At 30.9% G+C, this 27,142-nt stretch overlaps 1 protein-coding gene across 2 annotated transcripts in view; it reads right to left on the reverse strand.

Moving 5' to 3' along the window:
* The window catches only part of LOC127730228 (ceramide synthase 5-like), a 39,389-nt gene that overhangs the window by 6,998 nt on the left and 5,249 nt on the right, over positions 1-27,142 (reverse strand). For both annotated transcript variants that reach the window (XM_052238520.1, XM_052238521.1), the window contains exons 2-10: positions 25,288-25,492; positions 22,249-22,375; positions 20,841-20,947; positions 11,618-11,675; positions 10,851-10,901; positions 9,591-9,683; positions 7,633-7,761; positions 5,802-5,908; positions 4,667-4,844 (exon numbers count right to left, since the gene is read on the reverse strand). In XM_052238520.1, coding sequence (XP_052094480.1) covers positions 4,667-4,844; positions 5,802-5,908; positions 7,633-7,761; positions 9,591-9,683; positions 10,851-10,901; positions 11,618-11,675; positions 20,841-20,947; positions 22,249-22,375; positions 25,288-25,466 — 1,029 coding nt within the window. In that variant the 5' untranslated portion in view covers positions 25,467-25,492. The remainder of the gene's footprint in view (positions 1-4,666; positions 4,845-5,801; positions 5,909-7,632; positions 7,762-9,590; positions 9,684-10,850; positions 10,902-11,617; positions 11,676-20,840; positions 20,948-22,248; positions 22,376-25,287; positions 25,493-27,142) is intronic.

Here is a 27,142-nt window from a genome sequence, read left to right on the forward strand (position 1 = left end):
TCTGATGCTACAAAAACGTTCAACTTATTATTTAATTATATGGTAGTTTATATTTTTATTGGTATAGCAAATATCGGATTTGCATGACTCATTCCAGTTCTCTTTTGTTGGTGAAAAGGGCCATAATTGTTCAATGCCATTGGATCTGATTATCTTATAATACCAAACCGACTAGGTGCCTTATAGCAATATCAGCTAAATTACAGTTCAAGCTGGGCATCATGCACAATCGATTGCGAGGTACATTGATTGGTAATTTCCCCACTAAGTTGGTACAATGACGTATAGCTATTGTGAACAAACTGATCAAACAATCGAGTATACCTTTGTTCAACTTAGGTGATAGCAGAATAAAATGATATTTATAGTATAAATAACGTTATCTTGGTACCTTTTTAGTTTATGTCAGCGCAACCACGAAATATACAATTAATTAGCCAATATTGTCATACGATGTACGCATGAACGATACTCCTTAGAGGGCTACTATTTGATTTTTATGGGGGGGGGGGGGGGGGGGGGGGGGGGGCTAGGATGAATTGTGGAAAAAAGGCAGGAGAGGAGTTTTAAGTAAAAAAAAAAAAGGCCGGATGACAATTTATGTAGAATAAGTTAGGATAAACTAATAAAAAAAGGCAGGACCGAATAGAGTGAAAAATAAAAAGGCAGGACAGAGATTACAACTAAAAAAAATGCAGGACATCCTAGCCCCCCACCCCATAAAAATCAAATGGTAGCTCCCTTATAACTGAAGGTAACATAACAAAAAAAAACGTACACATGCATATATTTCCAGGGCAGATGCATTATGCATTACAGATACATATATACTTTTACTTTTTCAAAAATTTACACTCCTGAAGGTCCTTTTATCTTGTAGATCTACTTTTCTAGACCCGTTTTTATAATAACTTTGAAGGAAAAGTGTTAAATTAATAATATCAAATCTATTCTAGATAGTTGTGGATTGTCATATATTTGGAATGCACAGTACTTTGTCAGTAATACATGGTTATATCAGAATGTTAAGGGCATACGATACAGTTACAGGGGAGGTAATGAAGTTGCTAACGTAAAATGTTATTTTTCGCGACGTCAAACTGTGACATATTGGGAAAAGATGCATTTTTCGACTGTTTTTTATCATTTAAACTGATTTAACTTGAAAACGAGTACATGGACCCCTCTTTTATAAAATGGCATTAGGTTTGATTATGTATGAAGATTATTTGTACCAATTTTAATGAAAAAGTCAATAACGATTTTTTTTTAAATTTGATAAATATATCGCAAAAATATGCCATTTTTTCCCTAAAATCCTGAAACTTTGTTAAAAATTAATTATTTCCATAGAATTTTTATACATATTAAGAGCATATTTATGTAAAGAAGATTTTCATAAAGTTTTTACAAAAATCCGCTGTTATCTAGAAAAGTAGCAAATGAAGGTATATTTTTTTATTACATATTTTAATTGCTTAGGTGAAAAATTGCTTTTCTGGTTTACCCAAATATTTTTTTCTGAATTTCTCGTTTGTTCGGATGAACTTTCAAAGAATATGTGAACATCTTTCCATGACTTTGGTAAAATTTCTAAAGATTACAGATATACAACTTTTAAAGGTAAAAAGCGCAAATGTCTTGTCAATTTTGTTCAGGTGTATTAAAGTTTAAAGCGCAAATGTCCTTTAGCCTTACAGGTAAAAAAAAAAACACAAACGTACTGCGTCTGTCTGGTCACGCATTGTCTTTCACGATCGTAATAATGCGTTGCCTGATCTTTCACGATCAATTTTAATAAAAAATCATCAAAATTCAGTGTTTTTAATAACAAAATGAACGGTTTCAAGGGAAAAAAAACTTTCATTTTACTGTATTATCTGTCACACCAATGATTCAGTTTCAAATATATCATTATATACTGAAATGTTGTCATTATAGGTACAAAGCGTATTCTTTTTTTAATGAATCCCATAGACTTGTATTGCGCCTTTTGTGTTTTTCTCATAAAGTTCTGCATATTCTATAGATCTTATTGCACAGTATTATTGAGAATGTTGAATCATTTTGACAGACATAATTTTTTTCGGATTTGTTTCATGCTTGACCACCGTTAGGTATTCTTTCACGATCATTTCTCTCGATAAACCGAATGACACCCGTGTATTGTATGTAGCTCTATCCAAATTCTGACCAAATTACAGTTTGTTTCATCAAATCGCGCTGTTCAACTCATTTTAACCAACTGCTGTAGTCCGGTAGTAGTCCTCAAAGTGTAAACGATGAAAAAAAGCATTTTTTTAATGCTATAAGATTTTTTTAAATCTTTAAATCCTAAAAATTTTAATTCCACCTCATGACTACAATGATAATGTTAACACTAAGGGTCTCACAGTCAAATGAAAATGTGAACTTTTTAGGGATATAATTATTGTGATGTATCATTTGAAAGGTAAAAGTCTGCAATGTTAGCCACTAGTCCAATGCCCCAAATTAGTAATATTTTATTCGGACTAGTAAGTATTTTCAAAAATTTGTTTAGACACATAAGATAAACGTCAATATATTGGTCATCAGACTTGCTAAAATATCTGCCCAATTTTAAGTTTTTGAATGATCTCTTCTAAAATGTTTGATTTTTCCTTGCATGATTCAAAACTCTTGTTAAATTAATGCCTAAATACTCAGTTAAATATATGTTAAGCTAAATTATGTTTTCATGAAGTCCTAAAGAGAGATAATGAATATTTCATATAAAAAGATATTAGATTATCTCCCCATGGAAACTTATTGACAACATATTGTAATTTCACATATAGTTTACTGAATATTACATGTTTTAATTCAAACTGATGTCTGGTCAAACATAGAATTTTTTTTTAAAAGGAATAGTTTGAAATCTTAGGACATTTTTATAGCATTTCAAAAATAACAATTTCTCACCTTTCAAATGATTCATTACAATAATAATATATATATAAATTTTAGACAACACTTTTATATTAGTAAATGAATTGGAATTCAAATCATAATGGATTGTAAGTGAGGTTTATTATACTTTTTAATTTTATTTTATTGTCACAGGTGAGACAAAAATAGACTAGAAATATAAGCATGAGAGGACTTATAATGCAATTTTCCATATAGTTTACATTTCCAAGAGGCATAACTATTAAATGTAAAAAAAAATTGATAAGTTCTTATTTCGTACTTGTTTGAAATTGCTCAGATAATCCTTTGATATTAATTTTATAAAATTCAGGCTTGAAATGTAGGCACCAGAGGACTTACAACAAAATTTTCCATAATGTATATTTCCAAGGGGCATAACTCCTGTTTTCACCATTTATGCTTGTTACTTGTTCAAGACATTCACAATACTGATAAAAAAAATCTTGACAAGAAATGTATCAGTAGATAAAATGATTTTAATGTGTGTCACAGTCAGTAGGTCACTTAATTTACATAACAATCTCATTTAAATTGCACTTTGATACATTTATCAAATCTGCATTATGTTTTACATTTTAAAAGTCCATCGATTAAGATTTGAAAGGGAGGGGAAATATATCAGTTGATAAAATGAGCTTAATATGTGTCATGGTCAGTAGGTCACAAAATTTGCAAAACAATCTTTTAAAATTGCACTTTTATACATTTATCAAATCTTTTTCAAGATTTACGTTTTGTTTGTCCACTGATAGAGATTTGAAAAAGTGGGTGGTTCAGATCTCTTAAAGTTTAAGTGTGCCACATATTCTTGTGACGGTCCCAAGTCAGACACTGTCTTGTGTCATATCTTTAGATTTATGTAAGTTTAATTGGTGTTGATGGTAGATGTTTGAGTAGTTTCTGTTTAATTTATTTACAACTTTTATAGAAATGGGACAATTTAGAGTTTGGCATATTGTATAGACATTTGTCTATTATTAAAGATTGTATGTATGTATTTTTGGTTATTCATTTTGTCATTTGGTAGCTGTCTTTAACATATACATATATATGCATCTGTGCATAGACAAAGACAAGAAGTTATGACATTATAATTTAACTGTAAGTAGATTTGAGATGTATCACTTAGACTATGACAGTTAAAAGTTTGGTAGTTTGGTCAATTTGAGGAACTTCAATTTAAATCTGAAATTTGAAATTATTGAATTATTCGTCCTATATCTTCACCCTGCAATTTCGTGTAGTTGTTAAACAATGTTATCTAATCCAGCCAAAAATTGTAAGGTTAATGTTCTGCATTAGTTCAGGGTTCGTGCAGATTTAAATCCTAAAATGAGATCCCTTTTATAACAAGTGCTTATGTCTGCATGCCTAAATTATTTAACTATGATATGGGCTATTTTATTTTTTGATCATGACAGATGTCAATCTTAATTGTATTGTATCAGTACACTTATTTGGCTAGCAGGCAAATGACATATATATACTAGAGTGTAACAGCACTAAAGATGTAACCCAAATTTTCAGAGTTCATATATACATATGGACATTGTAAATATTGAGAACTAGATATTTCAGAGTATTAAGATGAAATGGTAATAGTTGTTACATCTTAGTTTATAATTTGATGACTTTGGAAAGAATTGTAACAAGTTCTAATCGCTAACCTCCCCTGCTCTAAAATTCATGGTATTTTCATTATTTCAACACTTACCTCTCCTTGTTTAATTTGGAGGTAGGCTGCCTTCATTATGATATAAGTCCAGAAAAAGTGAAGTATTAGCAGCATATGAAGAAGAACATTAAATACTTTGTACTGCCAACAAAGTCTAACTAATGTGATCATTGGTTCATCTACTTGGAATATTTCAAAATCAGTTGTATATAATAATCTGAAATTGCGAATTAAACAGATGAGTTTCAAAAGGTTAATCAAGATGTATAGGCAAGGCCAAAAATTATCAATACAGTATTTCAATCTTACAATTTTTCTAAAGACGTTCCATTCAGTGACTAAGCTTTATGCAACACAATGAAAGTAAATCGGTTTAATAACAAAATTTAGTACTCTCACATATTGCAAAATGTTTGTTATGATCTTACAAAATCATACATCAAAATTATATAAATTACTACTTTCAGATAACTAGTGTTTAGTTATAAAAAAAAAGTCAAAATTATCCTACATACAAGGATAAGGAATTCAAGGGACAGGAAATTTCTTCATTAGATATTGTTAATTTTTTTAGGACTAAAAAGTCAGAATCTTTTAATTTAAAACTATCAAATTTATACCAGACATCAAGACATAAACAAATCTCTGTTAACGGGTATGAACTGCATGAAATTTCGTACCTGTTTTTGTTAAAGTGCTTAAGAATAATATAGTTTAAAATTGCAATGATTTTTATGACTTAAAACAGCAGTTGATCCTTACAATGGATTAGTATTCACAAACTTAGATAAAGGTGTTATGAGCTGTCTATCTTGAATTGTTCCACATTTTGTTTTCCCCAGCTCGTTTGTAGCATATCTTACATCATGGGTCTTTGCTCATTATTAAAAACTAACGGCTGATTTGTAGATCAACTTTAGGGTGTTTTGAAGAGAGTCTTATAACGAAAACACTTGAGGGACTACTGCAGTAATCATATTGATCGACATGTTTCATTGCCTAGGGACTCTGTACATTTTTTGTGTTTTATTGTTACAACCCACTTTAGGGATTCTTCCGTACTACAGATTCACCAGGCGATGGTTCACTTTCGTTTATAATTTAATGTATTTCATCTACAAAAATCTTTATATTTAGAAATAAAAAAGTGAAGATTAATTCTTGCTATACTTACACATATGGGAATATGATTAATCTTGTAGATACCCATACAACCATGAATACATAATATATACATTCTGTTAGTCTCTCTTTTTCACAATACTTTGACATTTTAGCTGCCTGTAAAAGATGATAATTTTATTCATGTTAAAATTTCATGTTAGAAGGGAAAATTCTTTAATACAAATGTACATGATTGCATAAATTATGTTTTGCTATGTGTAGTACATTTTCAAATTTGTGTTCACTTTTTGAAAATTCTTCCAATTATTAAATCTTTTCTGTATTTACAAAAAACTTATGTTTCTGTCACTTTTTAAAAAACATTACCGACTTTGTTTGATAATGGAAGTAGCATATTATCAATTTCAGCCAATTCATTAAACCTCCCTGATCATGTTTGACAGATTGGACACTTAGTATAAATAAGTGAAATGTTTTGGTAGTTTAAAGGTAGTGTGCTCACCTAAAGTTCAGGAGATCATGGGTTTAGGCCTAGCCAAATTAAACTTTGTCACATTTTTTTTTAACTCTAACTGTAGGTGTGATAGCACTTACAATGATGATTTTTGTATTTTTTGCATTTCAAAGGGGAATAACTCTTATAAAAATAATCGATCAGCCCTGGTTTTCCAAATCGTCAGAGACCTTGCCAATGTTCCTTTGAAACAAATTTCATTAAACTTCAAAAAGAAATGTTGATATGAGAGGGCCTACAATGTAATTTTCAAATTATTTACATTTCTAAAGAGCATAACCCTAAAAAATGGTCGATTCAAAATAGTCCAAAAAATTGCTGATGTAAAGCTTTGACATAACTTTGATTGAAATCTGACTAGAACTGTAAGTGTGACAACGCTTACAATGTCGAATGACAGATAGACATCAGCATTTCCATATCCCCTGCTCCGCTAGGCTGCAGGGGACAATAAAACAAGAAGGTAGATTTTGGGGCTCATTTGGCCCAGTCAATTTGCCTGAAAATAAAAAAATAGGATACAATTGTTTGTTACGTTTTTTAGTCCTTAAATAAAAACCTTTATGAAAAATAAAGTTTAAGACTTATCCTGATGATACAGTTTGACTGTGACATGATTGAAGTGGTGATTTACTGTAAACTCAGAAATTAATGCCTGCATTTATTATTGCAAATCATTGACCAGTGATGTAAATGGGAAATCTAATTAATGCAATTCCAAACTTTTTATGAAGGAAAATCACTACTGAAAATATGGATGCAAGTTTTTCTTATTGCCAACCTGATACTGTCACATTTTTAGCATTAATAAATACATTGCAATAATTTCTGAATTTAAAGCACTCATTTTTTTTCATAACAGGCTAATTCCAGGAACATTTTTGCTAAACTATTTCAGAGCACAAATGTCGCCAAAACTGATTTCTATCAGCAAAAAATGCAAAATCTTTTGGGATGACTTATATATATAATTCTTTTGCATCTTTGAGTAAAAGGGTCATGGCATTTGTCAAATTCACTGTATATATATCTATATTACCAATGAAGAGCAAATATAACAAAGTACATAGATTCAGCATTGAATTCTACAAACTTGAGATCATTTGAAATGCCGTCATTTTTAGCCAAATTTGGCCTCCAAAAGTACATATCCTTTGAATTAGAAGTTCATACATTATGTTCAATCTGTCATAAACTTGAATATATTCTACTACAGGACCAGGCAGAACTATGTTCACAAATGCACCATCTGTATCTTGCCTCAAAATATACAATTGTGCAGACACATCATAGTTGTACATATAAAATAACTGAACACTAGAAATTTTGTTCCTAGCACATTTGTTTTCCATTGTTTCATACTTACTGCTAGTAAAGAGTCTGCAGCATCATGGACCACAAGAACATAGGTCCCTATTCTTAGAAAATTATTCGACCATGAAAATAGCAATAAGGATATTGTAATCAGATGGTGGATAGTCATCTCTGTCGAATCCTAAAAGTGAAAAATAAAATGGATACAGTTATCTTTCATCTTCATGTTTCATTCTTCACACCTTTTGTGTAAGAAAAGTTTGTTACAGTTTTAATATTGATGATATTCCTTATTATTATATGACTAAGCTAATTGTCTTTTCTCATTGGCTAAAAGCATACAGAATCTCCTTTGATAAAACATTATGTTCACCGCCAGAAAAATCATGAGAGGTTAATATAAGATTTGAAACAGCCAACGTGTAACTAAATAGTTATTTTCCTAGGCAACATCAATGACATAGAGTTAATACGTCATGCAATATCTCAGGTTTTTTTGTTCTTCTTTTTTTAAAGTTAATTTTATTGAATCTTTCAACTATAAAAGCTAGCGACTACCAAAACAGATACTATTTTTAGTATCAAAACAAGGAGCAGTTAAATATCTTGAGCAAATACTAGAAAATTGGACTTGAATACAAAAAGTCATATAAGAAAACATTTATTGACTTTTGATATTAGTTGATACAATGATTTATCAACCCTAGAGATATGACATTATTCACCCTAACACCAGAGATATGACATTAACCCTCACTCATGGCTATTGGCCGAGGGTGAATGTCATATCACTGGGGTTGATAAATCATTGTATCAACCTCATCAAAAGTCAATAATTGTATAGTATCTGATAAAGAAATAATTTATTGCCCTACCTTTATCTTGTCAAGTCATGATTTGTTTTGAGTTATTTTTATATCATTACCTTTATTGTGTGCATCTTGATTTTTTTCTCCCTCTTTTTGTTATGTTTTTGTTATTGAATTTTTCATGCCTTAATTCCCAATGATCTTATATAGTGTAAAATCTAGTGAATACAAGATTTCATTTTTCCAGGAAATTTCCTAAAGGTTATTCCAAAATTAAATGTATGGGGTTGGAAAGCACGTTTTTCCCTAAAACCTCCACCCATACAATTTCAATTAGAAATTTAATATTGTGTCCCTATTACCCTATATCATTAATATTAGGTGCCTTCCAAGACTTCCAACCCCAATATAATTATTTCTAGAATAGCCCTGATTAAAGTAAAAATATGACATGTCCATATGAAAATGCCACCATTTGTACCAACAAATTCCAAATCATTGTCCATCCAAGCCATAACAATCCAAACAGATAATAGCTATATCAAATATTCATTGACTGAACAAAATGTTTTATATATCAAAACAAATTTAATAAAGGGAGGATTAATTTAGGTAAATGAAATTACTGTTATTCAATTTGTTATTATACATTAATATTCATAATTACTAAATGTAATGAAATACTTAAAAATTATCAGGTTTTATTGTTACAAAAATAAACGAATACACACAATTCATCAATAATCTTCCAATTCTAATTTTGTGTAAATAGATTTAATCTTGTTGGTTAATAAATCTGACATACAGAAAATATGGCTTTAACACCAAATTGGACTTGAACCTGTTTAAAAGTGCTAAACAAAACACCTACTAATTAGGCTTCCTGAGAGAAAATATCAATAAATTCCCAGAAGAAATTAAGAAAAGAGCATATCAAGCTATAGTAAGGCCAAATGTTGATTCTGACAGTAGTGCTTGTGATCCCTATCAGGTAAGCCACATTAAAAAGATTGAAATGGTGCAAAGAAAATCGACCTGTTTCATTTAACATCAGTACAGAAGAGAACATGGATCAGTTAAAAACATACTGAATGATTTTAAATTACTGTCATTAGAGACTAGACAAAATATTAAAAGGATTTGCTTGTTACTTATATTCTTATAAGTTTACGTAATATTCCCTGTCAATAAGTAAACTTACTTTTCTTTTATGATCAACAGTAATCATAAACATTGTGGACCAATAAAATCCAAGTTCTATTAGGTAGTACCAATACATATCATTTGTAACATGCTGAAAATTCAAACAAAAATTATACTATTCATTAAAAAAAAATACAATTTGACCACTGTATTATACTTCTTATGGTCAAGAACCAGTAATACTGTATTAGAAATTCACAGTTTCTTGAATATTCCATAAACCATTTGAAAATATGAATCTTAAAAGGATTACCAAAAAAACGTTTAAAATTTTAAATTCTCTAATATATCAACTAAAAGAAGGTCAGTTGTGCTGCAATTTTGACATGATATTTTATGGATACAAGGACCAGCTTCTGTCACTTTTTGCTATTTTGAAGCAAGAAGTGAAGAGTACATATTAAATGAAACAATACATTCTTATTCTATCTGTAAATTAGGAAAATCTCCCTATGTCTGTAAATCTAGATTTATTAAAACATGTTATGTCAATTTACGGGTTTTACTATTTATTTGAATTTATCTTTTCAGTGCTGTGATACCAATTAACAGAAGACAAAAAGATTATCATAGCAAACCTATGGCAATTACAGGCCCTTGACCAGTGTGACCAGTACTGATATAATCGACTTGTTTGGTTCAACAAAGCTAAATATGTTAATGAAACTAAGCTTAATAATCAGAATTTGTTAAAGCAAATACTTTTAAATTAAAGATTAAGATAATGATGATGATATTGATGCTGGATGGCTGTTTAACGTCCAGTTGCAAATTGAATGCATATTCAGTGCTAGAACATGTTAGTGCGATACGAACACTGCCCCTAACTTTTGACATACCAGTTCGAAAGGTAACTCTGCAGAAAGACATGTACACTTTTTTCTGATTCTGAGAAGACCATGCTTAGCAAAGAAGCATCAAAATCCAATTTACAAGTCATTGGTTTGACCTGGCCAGGGATCAAAGCAATGACTACTAGCACTCCCGGCAAAAATGAGACCACAGAGTCTGTTCAAAAGATTCAGAAAACACCAGTCTATTATCATGAATACATATATTTGCGAAACATAAATTGTATTGCCCAAAACAGGCAAAAAATTATGTTAATGTTATAATATATTTATTAATCAGAAAATGTTCTATAATTAGATACACGACTGTGGAGTTTAAACATGTAAATGTAACTTTAAACAAATCTAATATGCAACCACCTAATGTGATTTGTGAAATTGGTATCATTTGTTTATATGCCACTAACCTGATTAGGCCATCCAATCCAACAGTATATAGCCTTAGCAAACCATGGTTTCTGAAATATAGACAAATTTTGCATGTGTTGTCGTGTTAATCATACCCCCAGTCCCCAACTCGTTATTCAAAGTATTAAAATACAGGAAGTAGGTGTCTGACAGATTCCAATAGTGCTCACACGTTACAACTCATCAATGTAAAGCTGCTGACTAAATATGAAGTCATTCAATTCAGAAGTACAATGTACTTGAGAAAAGTATGATGAAAAATTTTAAGTTCATTCAACATATTGAAAAAATTCCAAGTATTGGCAAACAGGAAGCAAGTGTCTGACAGATCTGAAAAGTGCCCATGTATTACAACTCATCAATGTGAAGACGGTGACCAAATATGAAGAAATTCTGTTTAGTAGTACCTGAGAAAAGTGTGACGGACATAATTGATGGTCGAATGGACACACAGACAGACAGAGTGAATTCAATACAGCAGATTCAAAATGTTAACAACATATACTTTTTTACTTCAAAAATCTAAATATAAGAATTGAATGCTGTGTTTTTGCTTCCTATCTTCATGTCACTTGCTTTCCATTTCTTAAAAAAAAAAAAAAAAAAAAAAATCAATTCTATAGTGGAAGTGCATATACATTTATCATAAATTAGTCATATCTGCTCTTTGTTTTTATTTGTATTTGTTGTTAAATCTTGCTAGATTTGACATGTTTCAGTGTTGCATTTTATTTTTGTTTACATATTTACATATTTCTATACTTACATCCCATAAAGAATATACACCATAAACTCCAAATATGGATAAAATTACACAATTCCAACTGCAAAGATAAAACAAATTTTGTTAATGTTTTTTATATGCAAAAACTTTTCAAAATACTCTACAAACATGCTCAATCATAAATTTTACAGGTATTCTCTTAGACAGTCATGACAGTATAAAAAGACTAACAGTTTCATTTTCAGTATAATATATCTTTGACAGTTTGAGAAAAAATAATGATTCCATAACAAGTTTGAAAACATTAAATAACATCATGTGACCGTAAAAAAAGATTTTGATTAGTTTACAGCATACAACTTTATTGTATGTTACACAATGACTGTTAACTTGAAAGCAGAATTCTGTATAGAAGTATACATGCATGTTTCCATTACAAGTATGAAAAAAACCTCTGTTTACAGATGGGAAATAAAAATAAGTATAGTTTGGTTTATCCTAAAAGAGGGTGTGGATTGGGGTGTCTTCATTTTTGTATTCTTTAATTTCTTTAGCTAATTTTCTCTATTCTTTATTTTGTTATTCTCTATACTTTTATATTTTAGCACCCCATTATTCTCTATTTTTTTTTCTTTGCCCATTTTCTCTATTCTGTAAATCCCATCCAGATCCTCCTTAAAGGATAGTTATTTTTAAGGGAAAAAATGCAAAAAGCACCAATATAGGATAGGTAAGGAATAAAAAGCAACAGGTAACTGGATAGTCAAATTAGGTAAGGTACATTGTCATATGTTTGTCAACGGTAAAAAGCAATATCATGCAAGGTAAAATATCCCTAGCTATAAGCTGCAATCTGATACAATTTATTTTATACCTGATTAATACAGGCATTATCATAATTTTCTGAAATGCAATGTACATTATACATTTCTCCTGAAGTAAGTAAAGCAGTATGTCAGATATGTTTCCATGATCAGTGGCAGATCCAGGATAGGGTGTAAAGAGCGTACACCTCCCCCTCTTTTGATCCCCCAAAAATAAAAATCTCATGTTTCTCACGATTAACATGATTTTTTAGCATAAAATCGTCCAAAAAAATGTTCGTCTCCCTCCATTCTGCAGTATCGTTTAAGTTTTCTGGATTTATGCCCCCTTCTAAAAATCCTGGATCCACCCCTGATGATATCCAAATTTAATGACTTATAACTCTACAAAAATATTCAATCCGCCCCTGATGATATCCAAATTTAATAACTAATAACTCTACAAAAATATTCAATCTTTGTAACCACTTTTCTGTAAAGAACTTAGGTCTACTATACGAATAATGTGTCGGAGTTATTTGTTAAGGATTTTGTTCCCATACGAACATGCATTGCTTACTGAGTTAAGTACATTCATGATTTAACAATCTGACAATGTGTTAAGTCAAGTATTAGTTTATGATATGTGCAATTTGCAGACCTCTCTTTTGTATTTAGGACTTTAAACTCGTAGAAGATTTATGGATGTTCAAATATATATATTCCGAAGTGATATTGATTTTATAAGTGGTTTTACTTCAAAAATAATAATTTTGAGTTACAGCAAGTTAAGTAATGATAGATAATTAACATTAGGGTTTGTGTAGATTTAAACCATAAATATTTAATATGAAAAAAATACATATAGAAAGCTTTCTGATTTTTCCAAGCAATAAAATTTCATAAATGTACAACCTATAATATAAATATCATATTTTTTTCTTTTTTCATAAAAATGTTACTTCTATTGACAACCAATTCTTTAATAATTAATATTAATTGCTAATTCATCTGAATGATTGGTACATTGTAAATAATAACTTATAATTCAATATTTAAATGTAATAATACAGATCCCTTGCATAATCAATGCCTTGAACATGTTAGACCTTGCATTATCCATTTTGGAATTATTGAATCATAGATGTATTCATACATCTATCATTGAATTAATTGATCTATATCTTGACCCTCGAATTGTATGTGGTTGTTAAATCAACAATGTTATCTGATCCAGCCAAAAATTCTACATTAGTTCAGGGTTTGTGCAGATTTAAATCCTAAAATGAGATCCCTTTTATAACAAGTGCTTATGTCTGTATGCTTAAATTATCTAACTATGATGTGGGGTTTTTAAAGGGAAAAAGTATGTAGTTTTTTATTTTAAGGAAAATTTGTTCCTCCATTCAATACTATGTAAATGGTTCATATTTGCATAGATCTGGGTCGAGTTTTTTTCATAGTTATATATTCCTTTAAGCAAGATGGGGTGTCTTGTTTATTTGTCCATCTGTTAACATTAAATCATCTAGGCTCCTACTAAACTACTGGTAGTAATTGGAATTGCATAAAACAGGGTCTAGATGGGGGTCCCTTATTTTTTTTTTCTATATTTTTTTATTCTTTAAATTGCAGCACCCCATTATTCTGTATTCTTTATATTGCAGCACCCCATTATTCTCTATTCTTTATATTGCAGCACCCCATCATTCTCTATTCTTTATATTGCAGCACCCCATTATTCTCTATTCTTTATATTTTAGCACCCCATAATTCTCTATTCTTTATATTGCAGCACCCCATTATTCTGTATTCTTTATATTGCAGCACCCCATTATTCTCTATTCTTTATATTGCAGCACCCCATCATTCTCTATTCTTTATATTGCAGCACCCCATTATTCTCTATTCTTTATATTGCAGCACCCCATTATTCTCTATTCTTTATATTGCAGCACCCCATCATTCTCTATTCTTTATATTGCAGCACCCCCATTATTCTCTATTCTTTATATTGCAGCACCCCATTATTCTCTATTCTTTATATTTTAGCACCCCATCATTCTCTATTCTTTATATTGCAGCACCCCATTAATATATTCTCTATTCTTTATATTGCAGCACCCCATTATTCTCTATTCTTTATATTGCAGCACCCCATCATTCTCTATTCTTTATATTGCAGCACCCCATTATTCTCTATTCTTTATATTGCAGCACCCCATCATTCTCTATTCTTTATATTGCAGCACCCCATTAATATATTCTCTATTCTTTATATTGCAGCACCCCATTAATATATTCTCTATTCTTTATATTGCAGCACCCCATCATTCTCTACTCTTTTTTTCTGTACCTATTTTTCACTTTTCTTTATTTTGTTTGCCCTCTATTAAGCTATTTTTGCCTATTATTTATTCTCTATTCTGTAAACCCCATCTAGACCCTCATAAAACTCCAACAAAAGCATTCAGCACTTTTAAATGCCATTATTGCACCTCCCATTTTGATTCAATGGAGAAGTAATTTATTGGTAGTCTCAATGAACTTTACCCTTTACTTCCTTCAATATTACTTCTTCTAAGATGCAGGTAAATCTATTTGAGGTATACATTTTTAACTGAAGGTGGCAAATATCATGTGACAGTCGGTGTATATCTCACATCAAAAATTAAACATTTAGATCATTCATCTGATAGTTGATATTTATAACTGGTATAAAAAGATTGTGCATAATCATCCTATTGCATGAAACAGCACAGTAAATTTCCATATTAAAAAATATAAGCAAGTTACATGTTTTCTTTAAAAAAAAGAAAAGCAATACGTGAACCCGAGACAGCTGACTGGTAACCAAAAAAATTTTGATGATTTTTTTTAACTTTAGATTTGAAATAATTGACTGAATAGAATAAGATAATGATGATGTTAAAACACCTTTATTGGAAATATGTAATTGTATGTAGATTTTTACACAAGTCAATTATAAATACCGGTAAATGGGGAATGTGTCCATGGGACACAGATGATGCCCCCGCTTGCATATCATATAAAGTTATAAAGGGACATAACTGAAGAACAGTAAAAGTGACGCTACCAAAATTTGTACTTGATCTGAGTTTTGTGGTAATAGGTATTGTGTATAAGTCTCATAACATTTGGTTGAGGCTAACTTAAGTTAGAGAACAGAAACGAAAAATTCAGCAATTTTTCCATTTGAAAACAGGCATAACTCTAGAAAGGTAAAAGTGATACCACCAAAATTCAAACTTGATCTCTATTTTGTAGTAATTAGCACTGTGTATAAGTTTCATAACATTTGGTTGAGGCAAACTAAATTTTTTAAAATTTTTCCATTTATATAAAGAGGCATAACTCTCGTACAGTTAGAGTGACGCTACCAAAATTCAAACTTGATCTGTATTTGGTGGTAATAAGCATTGTGTATAAGTTTCATAACATTTGGTTGAGGCAAACTCAAGTTAGAGAACGGAAACCAATTTTGGGACATACATATGTACGTACGTACAGACCGACAAGGGTAAAACTTAATGCCCCCTCCGCTATGGCGGGGGCATAAAAAGAAAAGAGAAACAGCTTGAGGTCAGAATACCTTAACTTATGATGACCATGACTCAGCGTCACATGTCCAGCGCTAACTGCAGTGTCCGGAATTTAGATAAGAAATGCGAAAATTCACTGTCCGCGAGTGAAATTAATATTTATGCATGCATGTGGTTTTCTTGGGCAGCGCAAGAAATAGTAAATGGAAAGCATATGCATTGATACTCTTGATTACAATATGCATATATTCATTTATATTCATTATTTTCATTTACCTGTATTTAAAGTAATTGCAAATGGTTGATATTTTTGTTCAAGCATATTGTTTTTCTTAAATTGTTTAACATTTCACAGCGGTATAACATGTTACTTTAATTATTCTTCCCTTAGATTATTTATTTTGTATTTGCATTGTATCATAGATCAAATTTATTTGTTCAAGGTATGTTCACAGGTGTTAATATGTCTTTTGATTGAGTTAAGCCATTTCAATTGATATTTCATAGTGTGTCTTTCTATGTTGTGATGTTACACTATTGTTTCAGATAAGGGTGAAGGTTTGGTACCATTAAAACGTTTGAACCCGCTGCAATTGTTTGCACCTATCCTTAGTCAGGAATCTGATGTTCAGTAGTTGTCGTTTGTTGATGTGGTTCATAAGTGTTTCTCGTTTTTTATATAGATTAGACCGTTGGTTTTCCCATTTAAATGGTTTTACACTAATTTTTGGGGCCCTTTATAGCTTGCTGTTCGGTGTGAGCTAAGGCTCCGTGTTGAAGACGGTACTTTGACCTATAATGGTTTACTTTTATAAATTTTGACTTGGATGGAGAGTTGTCTCATTGGCACTCATACCACATCTTCTTATATCTATAGGCTCAAATCTAATATAATGCTAGTTGAATTCGGATGTCAAACTATATACCTACCTCAAGTGTATGGACTCCGGATTCATGGCCATTTAATCCAAAATTTATGTTAACGCAAACCAATGTTGTGACGTGTGAACAGGGTGTAATATAATGTAATTAAAATAAGACGGGTGTATGATAGCTGGTCAACACAATGAATACACAATTTTCGAAATTCCTTCCATATTGAAAAGATTAAGATGCTATGAGGTTAAACTATTTAAATTAAAATGCTTTGCCGAGCGCAGCTGGATACGACCACAGAGGTCCAACCCTGAACAGTTGGGGCAAAAATGGACACAATATTCGTGCTTGATACAGGTCTGAATTTGGATTGAAATTAAATGTTTGACACATATATATAGGTTTCTGACACAGAACAACTGTAATCAAAGAACTTAGAATTGGTTATATGATTCGAATTTATATTCAATTTTTTGCCTATCCCCCTCCAAAAAAAAAATATTTGCCCTCCCCCCCCCCCCTTTTTTTTTGGCTTTTGTGCAATACACTATGCTTTTTCCAAAAAAAAAAAATCTTTCCCTCAAGATATGGTCATTATCTCTATTCAAATTTCCAATGGAGTTTGCAACCATAATTACCCATTTAAATACATCATAAAAGTCTTAAAATAGAAAATGACATACATCATCATGTCTAAAAATAATATATCTTTAATCAGCATTTTTATTAGTAACTTCTAAAAATAAATTGACAGCTAATCACCTCAACACAATACAAAATTTCTTTATACATAATTTTAAAGCAGTGTAAGGGAGGTAATCCAAATTTAACATTGTGCTTAAAAGTGATTGTCCATTAACAATGAAACCCTTGTTTTTTCCCCCTTTTTTGCCCCTAATTTCTAAACGGTTTGAGCCATTACCCCCCAAAGCCAATTCTAACCATCCCTTTGTGGTATGGAAACTTGTTGTACAATTTCAGAGAGATCCATACACCGTTCCACAAGTTATTGTCTGAAAACTAGAAAAATGCTTATTTGGGCCCCTTTTTTGGCCCCTAATTCCTAAACCTTCCTTTTGTGGTTATAAACCTTGTGTTTAAATTTCATAGATTTCTATTAACTAATACTAAATTTATTGTCTGGAAACCAAGTGTCTTCGGACGACGACGTGATACCAATATACGACCGGTCGTATAAAAAAAAAAAGAATTGATTAGAATTTAATTAACATATATTCCTGTTAATGAATCATTCCTGAAAATTTAAAAATATTATAACAATAAAAACAAACATCAAGTATTTACTGATGGACATTTTATTTATTAAATCTGAGACTACTATTAACATATAGTAGATTAAATCAATCTCTTCTTCAAGTCTAAATTTCAATTATATAAATATATTGCTATACAAAATATAAGTAGAGACTTATAAAACCATTCTAAAGCGAAATTAAATAATTAGCGTAGTAATTAAATTATTATTTTTAAATATTAAAAACGTTTTTTGTGAGATGCACAGATAAAACCGTTTTGAAGTATTTTTTTCATTCACTACAATTTAAATTTAACTAACTTATGTGTACGCATCCCTGCTAATATGTTGCATATAATTTTCATAAATGTATTCTCTGTTCAGACATGTCAAACATAGTATAACATTACACATTATATTCTATTCTATTAATGACAATTTTTGTATCAGTTTAAACTTGATATTGTTAATGAATGTTTTCTTGGTCTTTATTTTAATGAAATTATATTTTTTGACAGCAATATTGTTTTGTTTAATTACAATTATGCTTCCTTCCTAAGATAAATATTTATAACAGAAATCTCATTTTGTTAATTTTCTTATTGCTTTACGACATTTGCCCGGGCTGTGATTGAAGTAAATAATGTCACGTGGTAAACATTTAGAAATAATCAGTTTATTCTGAGACAGATTTATTGTACACATAACAATGCACAATAACATGTGTATTAAATACTACACACACAATGTGCACAGGGTCCGTCTAAAAGCATGAATTATATAATTGCGTTATCATTACATTCTGATTATTTCGCAAGCGGCATTATTAAAAACGCATATGTTCTGCCAAAAGGCAAGTAGGTGCCAAAATAGAAATGATTTTTTAATGCATTCGAGTCTTTATTTTTTACAAATTTTCTGATCTACAAAAGAACTTCGATTGTTGAACTATACAATGTCGAGTGGTACCCTATCCATAGAGGGACCGTATCAAAGATATAAACAACTACCTGTATAAATGATCGAAACTTTTCGAGACGTTCCGACAGTCTTGTTTCAGAAATTCAGAGGATATCGAATGGCCCATAGAAGCTTCCAAAACTCACCAATATATAAGTGTGAATCCCTCAGGGGGTTCACTCAAAAATGACAACTATTTTCTAAGCTTCCTGCAGGACTGCAGACAAGCATAAAATAAATTCATAAAAAAATTTAATAAACTGCTTCCCTGAGCGCAGCTGGATACGCCCGCAGAGGTCCAACCCTGAACAGTTGGGGCAAAAATGGACACAATATTCAAGCTTGATACAGGTCTGAATTTGGACTGAATTAAATATTTGACATATTATAGGTTTCTGAATAAATGTAGTCGAAGAACTTGAAATTGGTTATATGAACTGAATTTATTAAAGATTTCTTGCTGTTGTGCAATACTTAGTAAATCTGTTGTCAGACTATACACAAATAAAGTTCAATTAATTCTCAATGTCATATTAGAAATTTATGAAAATCAAAAGGGAGCTTACATCAATAGATATAAACAATTCACCAAAGTTTCATGAGAATTGCTGACAGCATTTTTGAGTTATTGTCGGAAAAATGGAAAATCCCCCCTTTTTTAATGAATAAAACCCCATAACTCAGAAATGTAAAATGTAAAATTTATAAAATTCTAAAGGGAGCTTACATCAATAGATATAAACAATTCACCAAAGTTTCATAAGAACTGCTGAAAGCATTTTTGAGTTTTTGTCGGAAAACTGGAAAATCCCCCTTTTTTTTATGAATAAAACCCTGCAACTCAGAAACATAAAATCTAAAATTTATAAAAATCGAAAGGGAGCTCATGTCAATAGATATAAACAATTCACCACAATTTCTTGCAAGTTGGTGAAAGCATTCTTGAGTAATTGTCCGAAAAACTGGAAAATCCCGCTTTTTTTAATGAATAAAACCCCATAACTCGGAAATGAAAGATCTAAAAGTTATAAAAAACGAAAGGGAGCTCACTCAATAAATATAAACAATTAACCAAAGTTTTATGCAAATTGGTAATAGCGTTTTTGAGTTAATAGCCGACATGTTGACGACAGACCGACAGATGGACAGACGGACAGATGGACAGACGGACGGACAACGGTATACCATAATACATCCTGTAAACAGGTGTATAAAAAAACTATCAATATTTTTCCTATGATAGTTGAGTGATGGCTGCTTAATGTTTAGCAGCAAATATTTCATGTATATTCACGACAACAAAATGATAACATAGTTATAAACCCTGCTTGTACTAGACTAACACGCTGAGGTGGAAGCTCAAAACATAAAGGTTTGAAAGAAGATGGCCTCCTTTAACAACACATTATTTACACTTGGAGGCCACCAGTCTTTGCTCTTACTTCTGAATATTACATGCCTTCTGGAGTATCAGAAAATACCAATTTCAAAGTCTTTGTTTTGAGCGATGATCAATCCTGTATTCAAGGCTAGTGCAGTATCACAAGAAAGGGATGTTTTGAATCAAAATTATCTAGAGAATAAGGTATATTATGTTTTCAGACAAAAAATTGTATGCTGTTACAATAAAATCAATTAGATCCCTTTTTGTTTTTATAAATCATTGATATATTTCATCGAGAGGTACCAAAAATCATCTGACCAAATATATTAACAGATTATAATATAAAAATAAGAAGATGTGGTATGATTGCCACCGAGGCAACTTTCCATTAGAATTTAAATGATGTGGAAGTTAGCAATAATACCTGCTTTCACAAAACCTCTGCATTGTACTTGGAGCATCTCTTTGGTATCGTTTCCTTATCCATATCTGTATTTGTCTCTCTGTAAGACTTGTCTTCTTCATCAATGTCTATAAATAACGATAATACGATGTTATATGTTGATAAGGAAATGTGGTATTACATTTTGTATTGCAGATGATATGTACAACCTTTGACCAACTGATGTAGATGTAAGCAACTTTAGGTCGCTGTATGGCCTTCAATAATTACAGTTTATAGTTTTTGAAATAACTTAAAAGGCAGTTTTTACAAATATCTTTTATACATAAAATTGACATTCAGCAAAACATAAAATAAGGTTTAACATGGTTAACAGATGAATTGAAAACATTAGTGATATAAAAATAAGGAGATATGGTATGATTGCCAATGAGAAAAATTATCCACCAAAGTTCAAATGAAGTGGATGTGAAGTGACAGAGGTGGATTTAGAGGGTTTTCCAGGGGGCCCGGGCCCCCCTTTTGTGGGAAAAATTTGGTTGATTATTTAGGGAATCACTGAAGCATGACTGGAGCGGGCCCCCTCTTAGGCAGTCAGTGGGCCCCCTTATGAAAATTCTGGATCCGCCACTGAGTGACAATGATTCAGGGATGGATCCTGGATTTGAGGTAAGATGTGTAATGGTAAAATTATTGTCAGCAAGATGTAGCAAGGTAGGAAAATGTTTGGTGTTTTGTGTGCAAAGAAATTATATTTTTCAGGGGTCATGCACCAAGAGAATCAGTTTGAAAGATTCATTAATTTTATTCTATGAGTTGACATATCAAGTGGTTTATCATTTTAGCCAATGATTTTCATTTTTTTATCTGCCTTGGAATTCAGTTCATTTGTTCTATAAATTTTCCTTTCTTCACTAAGTGAAAAAAACTCTCCAAACTGACTAATAAAGAATCATTTAAAGATGTAGTCAGGTGAAATTTAAAAATCTGGAATTTAAAATTGATACTATAATTCAAAAGAGCATTAGTTAAGAGAAGAAAATAAGCTAAAAATATTGATAGGTTATGAAACTTCTTTTCGAGATATTTTATTTTTTAAAAGTGGCAGGAAAAGGCTGATCAGACATTTAGCTTATATTTAGCATTGGCATTATTTGGGTCTTAAATCGTAAGAAAAGAAATATAGATTCTGCTTACATTTTGGCAAATGCCCTTTTGGAAGCAATTGAAGTCTTATATGAAAAGAAAAGTGGGTGATATGGGGCATAATATTTTACCCTGTATTGTAGGAAAAAACCCAAAGAGTCCTAACATCTGACAAAAATTCCTAAACCTGACATGACTACATCCTTAATAGTCTGTTAATTCTTATTTCATTATATTATTTGTGTGTAATATATACTTTGTAATTTATGCAGTGTATACATACCTGTACAGTTTTATGTGGAAGTGTCTTTGATACGTTATAAGCCTTTTCAAGTTCTGGAATGTCTGCTATTTTATATACTTTCTTGTCTTTTATACCCCAAATTATTCCAACCGGTTTAAATACTGATCTACAAAGCAATGAACTTATTCCATAAACTGGTTTATACCTTTAACTTATATGAATATCTATTTCTACAATTTGTAAAAAATAAATTTTAAAATGATATGTGTCCATAGGACTCCAGATGATGCCCTGCTAATCGTTCGCACAATGATATGTCTGTGTTCAGTGAACTGTGATATTGAGGTCAAAATCAAAATTTGGCATATAATTCAAAAAGTTCAACTCACAATAAACATGTGACTAGCTGGGGATACATTTTGCAGTGATATCTTTGAATAGTGAAGAAAATCAGATTTGAATATCCTTCAATGACATAGCAACCAAACAATAAAAAAAATCAAGGATATATATGTCCTATGGACAACATGCTCCCGTTCACACTATCACATTTCCATCTTCAGTGAACCTTGAAATCTGGATCAAAACCCTAATTTGTTATATATAGAATAATTTAATCATAATGAACATGTGTACTAAGTTTCATGTTAATGTGACCTTAAATCAATAATGCCTGGACATAAAAAGAATAGAAATTGTTTTGTGTTCTCAAGAGAAAAGTTTGTACCGTATACACATAGATATATATACATCTATGGTATACATCACCTACATGTATCATATTCGCTAGCCAAGGGTAATGATCTTGCACCCTCCTCTTGGCTGGCGAAGATGATCACCTACAGGAAATGGAATGTTTATATTAAGAGACTCATACTGATAGCTATCTACTTCTCATATTTCACATAAATATATTTTAATGTTTCTAAATAATTCAATATTACAGAGTCATTAATAACAAAATTGCACTAAATTCATTATGATATAAACAGGGAAATGTTAAAAGTGACAGTTTATAATGGGAAATAAATACCATCTGCAGTCAAGAAAATGACTGACTGGTGTTTTTATGTAATTTCCAATATTGTGCCAGTAAATGCAACATGTGCTAATCCGAAGAAAAAATTACTAAATTATGTTACTGGGACAACATTAAATCACTGATCTGTGCAACAGAATTTAGCATCAGAAGTTCTCCGTAAATAAGACAAATAAAGAGTAGGTAATGTGAAAACAAACAATTAGCCAGGCCTGGTGATAATTCACAGTACTTATGTTCTCCATATAAATTAAGGTTGAAGCAGGTTTGACAACAAGAGTGCACACTCTCACCTGTTTTACTAACCATTGATTTTATGTTGAAAGTCTTAAAGGTAAAGGTTTTACTAAAAGCATTACAGAAACTTCACATTTTTAAAAATCTATGACAATGAGGTCAAGGTCAGATAAATTGTGTCAGACAGACATATACACCTTACAATTTTTGTAAACACCAAATAAAGTTGACCTATTGCTATTAGTATTTGAAAAACAGACCAAAACACAAAAGCTTAACATTGACCATTTAACTATAATAATGATGTCAAGGTCAGATGATACCTTCCAGACAGACATGTACACCTTACAATCATTCCATACACCAAATATAGTTGACCTATTTCTTAAAGTACTTGAAAAACAAACAAAAACACATATAAACTTAACATTGACCAATGAACCATGAAAATGAGGTCAAGGTCAGATGATACTTGCCAGACAGACATGTACACCTTACAAACTTTCTATACACCAAATATAGTACACTTATTGCTTATAATACATGTACTTGAAAAACAGACAAAAACACAAAAAAACTTAACATTGATCAATGAATCATGAAAATGAGGTCAAGGTCAAATGATACCTGCAAGATAGACTTGTGCACCTTATAATCATTCCATACACAAAATATAGTTGACCAATTGCTTATAGTACTTGAAAAACAGACAAAAACACAAAAAAACTTAACATTGACCAATGAACCATGAAAATGAGGTCAAGGTCAAATGATACCTACAATACAGACTTGTGCACCTTATAATCATACCATACACCAAATATAGTTGACCTATTGATTATAGTACTTGAAAAACAGACCAAAACACAAAAAAATAACATTGACCAATGAATCATGAAAATGAGGTCAAGGACGGATGAAACCTGACAGACTGACATGTACCCATTACAATCATTCCATACACCAAATTTAGTTGACCTACTGCTTATAGTATTTGAGAAACGGACCTAATCACGTAACTTTAACCTTGATCACAGATCAATTAAATGAGGCTGAGGTCAGGTGACCTCTGTCTGACAGACATGTAGATGTTACAAGGAACCCATATACCAAATATAGTTATCCTATTACTCATACTAACTCATGACAAAAAAACTCAATTTTTTTTTCAAGCAGTCACTGAACCATGAAAATGAGGTCAAGGACAATGGACATATGATTGACGGAAACTTATAACATAAGGTATCTGCATACAAGATATGAAGCATCCAGGTCGTCTACCTTCTGAAAATATAAAGCTTTATACAAATAGTTTATGCCCCCAGATAGTAAAACCTATGTCTCGCATACTGCGGCGAAACGAGACAAAAACCTCAACTAGGATATGTTTCTATGGTGATGAGGCATAGGACTATTAAACCAAACTGATTGTGTGAAATGAAGTCTTTTAATTTTTCAAAATCTTCAAAATTTTCAGAACATACTTTAGTATTTTATAATGAAACATTTCAGAATTTCTCATTACTGAAAGGTTAGAGTAATTATGTCCGCATTATTTAAACATTTGGCAACTGCACAATTATATAAAAATTCTTATTTTTTTTTATCTTACAATGTTACATAAATGTTTGGTTGAATCTTTTCTTTCTAGAATTATTCTATATATTTTATGCTTTTTAAGTTTCAATTCATCAACAATGACAAATTAATCACTTAGCTAAAATAAACAGGGCTGTCTGATTTATTGTTGCAAATTGCCTAATGTCAAGTCTAAAACCATATTTCATCAAACATAAATTTACCTTTCCAAAATCCATCTCACTAATATAAGTAATAAGCCAAATGCAATAGATTGGAAGAACATATCGGAAGTCTTTGGAAAGTATGAACCTGGGTTTTCTTTACTGAGCTCATCTGGCTTATAAAAGTCCAAAAGAAACCAGCTACTACTGGTTTCAATCCATCCAAGAATTGTCTCCATGATGAATGCAGATAACTATTCTAGACCTGTAAAACAATAAAACATTTGGTTAAACATCTGAATCATAAAATTATTTTACCACTTTAACTCAGAACATTTTACTTTAGGTTTTAGATGAATCTTTCTAAGCAATTGAACATACTGAAATATTAAAAGGTCTAATTACTGTATGTTGTGTACATTTCGAAACGTCAAATGACAATTAGTACTGTTCAAACGAGTCACATACTTTTGAACTTGAATTGTTCCATGTCCTAGATTGTGTCATGACAATTCCTAAAATAGATGTTTGCTAGGAGGCTTCAAAGAAATTTATCAAAGTTGAAATCTTTTCCTTTTGAAAAACAATTGTTCCTTGTAATAGTTTGGATCAAGTTACCAAAAATATATAGTTCCTAGGTGATTTTCCAAATAGTTATTGTTCTGAGACCTCCAGGAGATCTAACAAAATTGGGATTCACATCCTTTTAAAATTCATTTGTTCAATGTCAAAGTTAAGGTCATAACGATTCCCATAATATATGTTTGCTAGGAGATTTCCCGGAAATTTACCAAAACTGGAACCACATACTTTTGAAATTCAATTGTTCCATGTCAAAGTTGATCTTAATGTTTCAAAAAATATTTGGTTGCTAGATTTCCCAATTATTATTGTTTGGTAAGACTTCAAAAAAATTGACCAATTTGGAATTCAATTTTTTTTATTAAATTCAATTGTTCCATGTCAAAGCTGTAGTCATAATGTGTCCGACAATATATGGTTGCTAGGAGATTTTTCCAATTATTATTGTTCTCAGACATAGTCAGAGACTTCCAGGTAATTTACCAATATGGAATCACATTCTTTTGAAATTCAATGGTTCAAATTGTCAAAGTTTGGGTCATAACAATTCCCAAAATATATATTTGCTAGGTGCTTTTCCAAATCATAATTGTACTTAAGAGACTTCCAGGAAATTTACCAAAATATATATATTGAAGAATTTATTGGTTATGACCAAAACTTTGACATGTAACAATTGAGTTTCAAAAGGGTGTGGTTCCAATTTTGGTAAATTTCCTTGAATTGTTTGGTAAGACTTAAAAAAAAAATGACCAATTTGGAATTTCATTTTTTTTTTATTAAATTCAATTGTTCCATGTCAAAGCTGTGGTCATAATGTCTCAGACAATATATGGTTGCTAGGAGATTTTTCCAATTACTATTGTTCTCAGACATAGTCAGAGACTTCCAGGTAATTTACCAATATGGAATCACATTCTTTTGAAATTCAATGGTTCAAATTGTCAAAGTTTGGGTCATAACAATTCCCAAAATATATATTTGCTAGGTGCTTTTCCAAATCATTATTGTACTTAAGAGACTTCCAGGAAATTTACCAAAAATGGAATCACATCCTTTTGAAATCAGATTGTTCTATTTTACAGTTTCGGTCATAATGTTTCAAAAAATTTATGGTTGCTAGGGGATTTTCCAAATAGTTATTATTCTAAGACTTCCATTGATCTAATATAATTGGGATTGATAACCTTTTCAAATTCAATTGTTTAATGTCAAAGTTAAGGTCATAAAGATTCCCTTAATGTATGTTAGCTAGGAAATTTCCAGGAAATTTACCAAAATTGGAACCACACCCTTTTGAAACTCAATTGTTCCATGTCAAAGTTTTGGACAT

The sequence above is a fragment of the Mytilus californianus genome, unplaced genomic scaffold (assembly GCF_021869535.1).
Source record: "Mytilus californianus isolate M0D057914Y unplaced genomic scaffold, xbMytCali1.0.p SCAF_2, whole genome shotgun sequence".
NCBI lineage: Eukaryota > Metazoa > Mollusca > Bivalvia > Mytilida > Mytilidae > Mytilus > Mytilus californianus.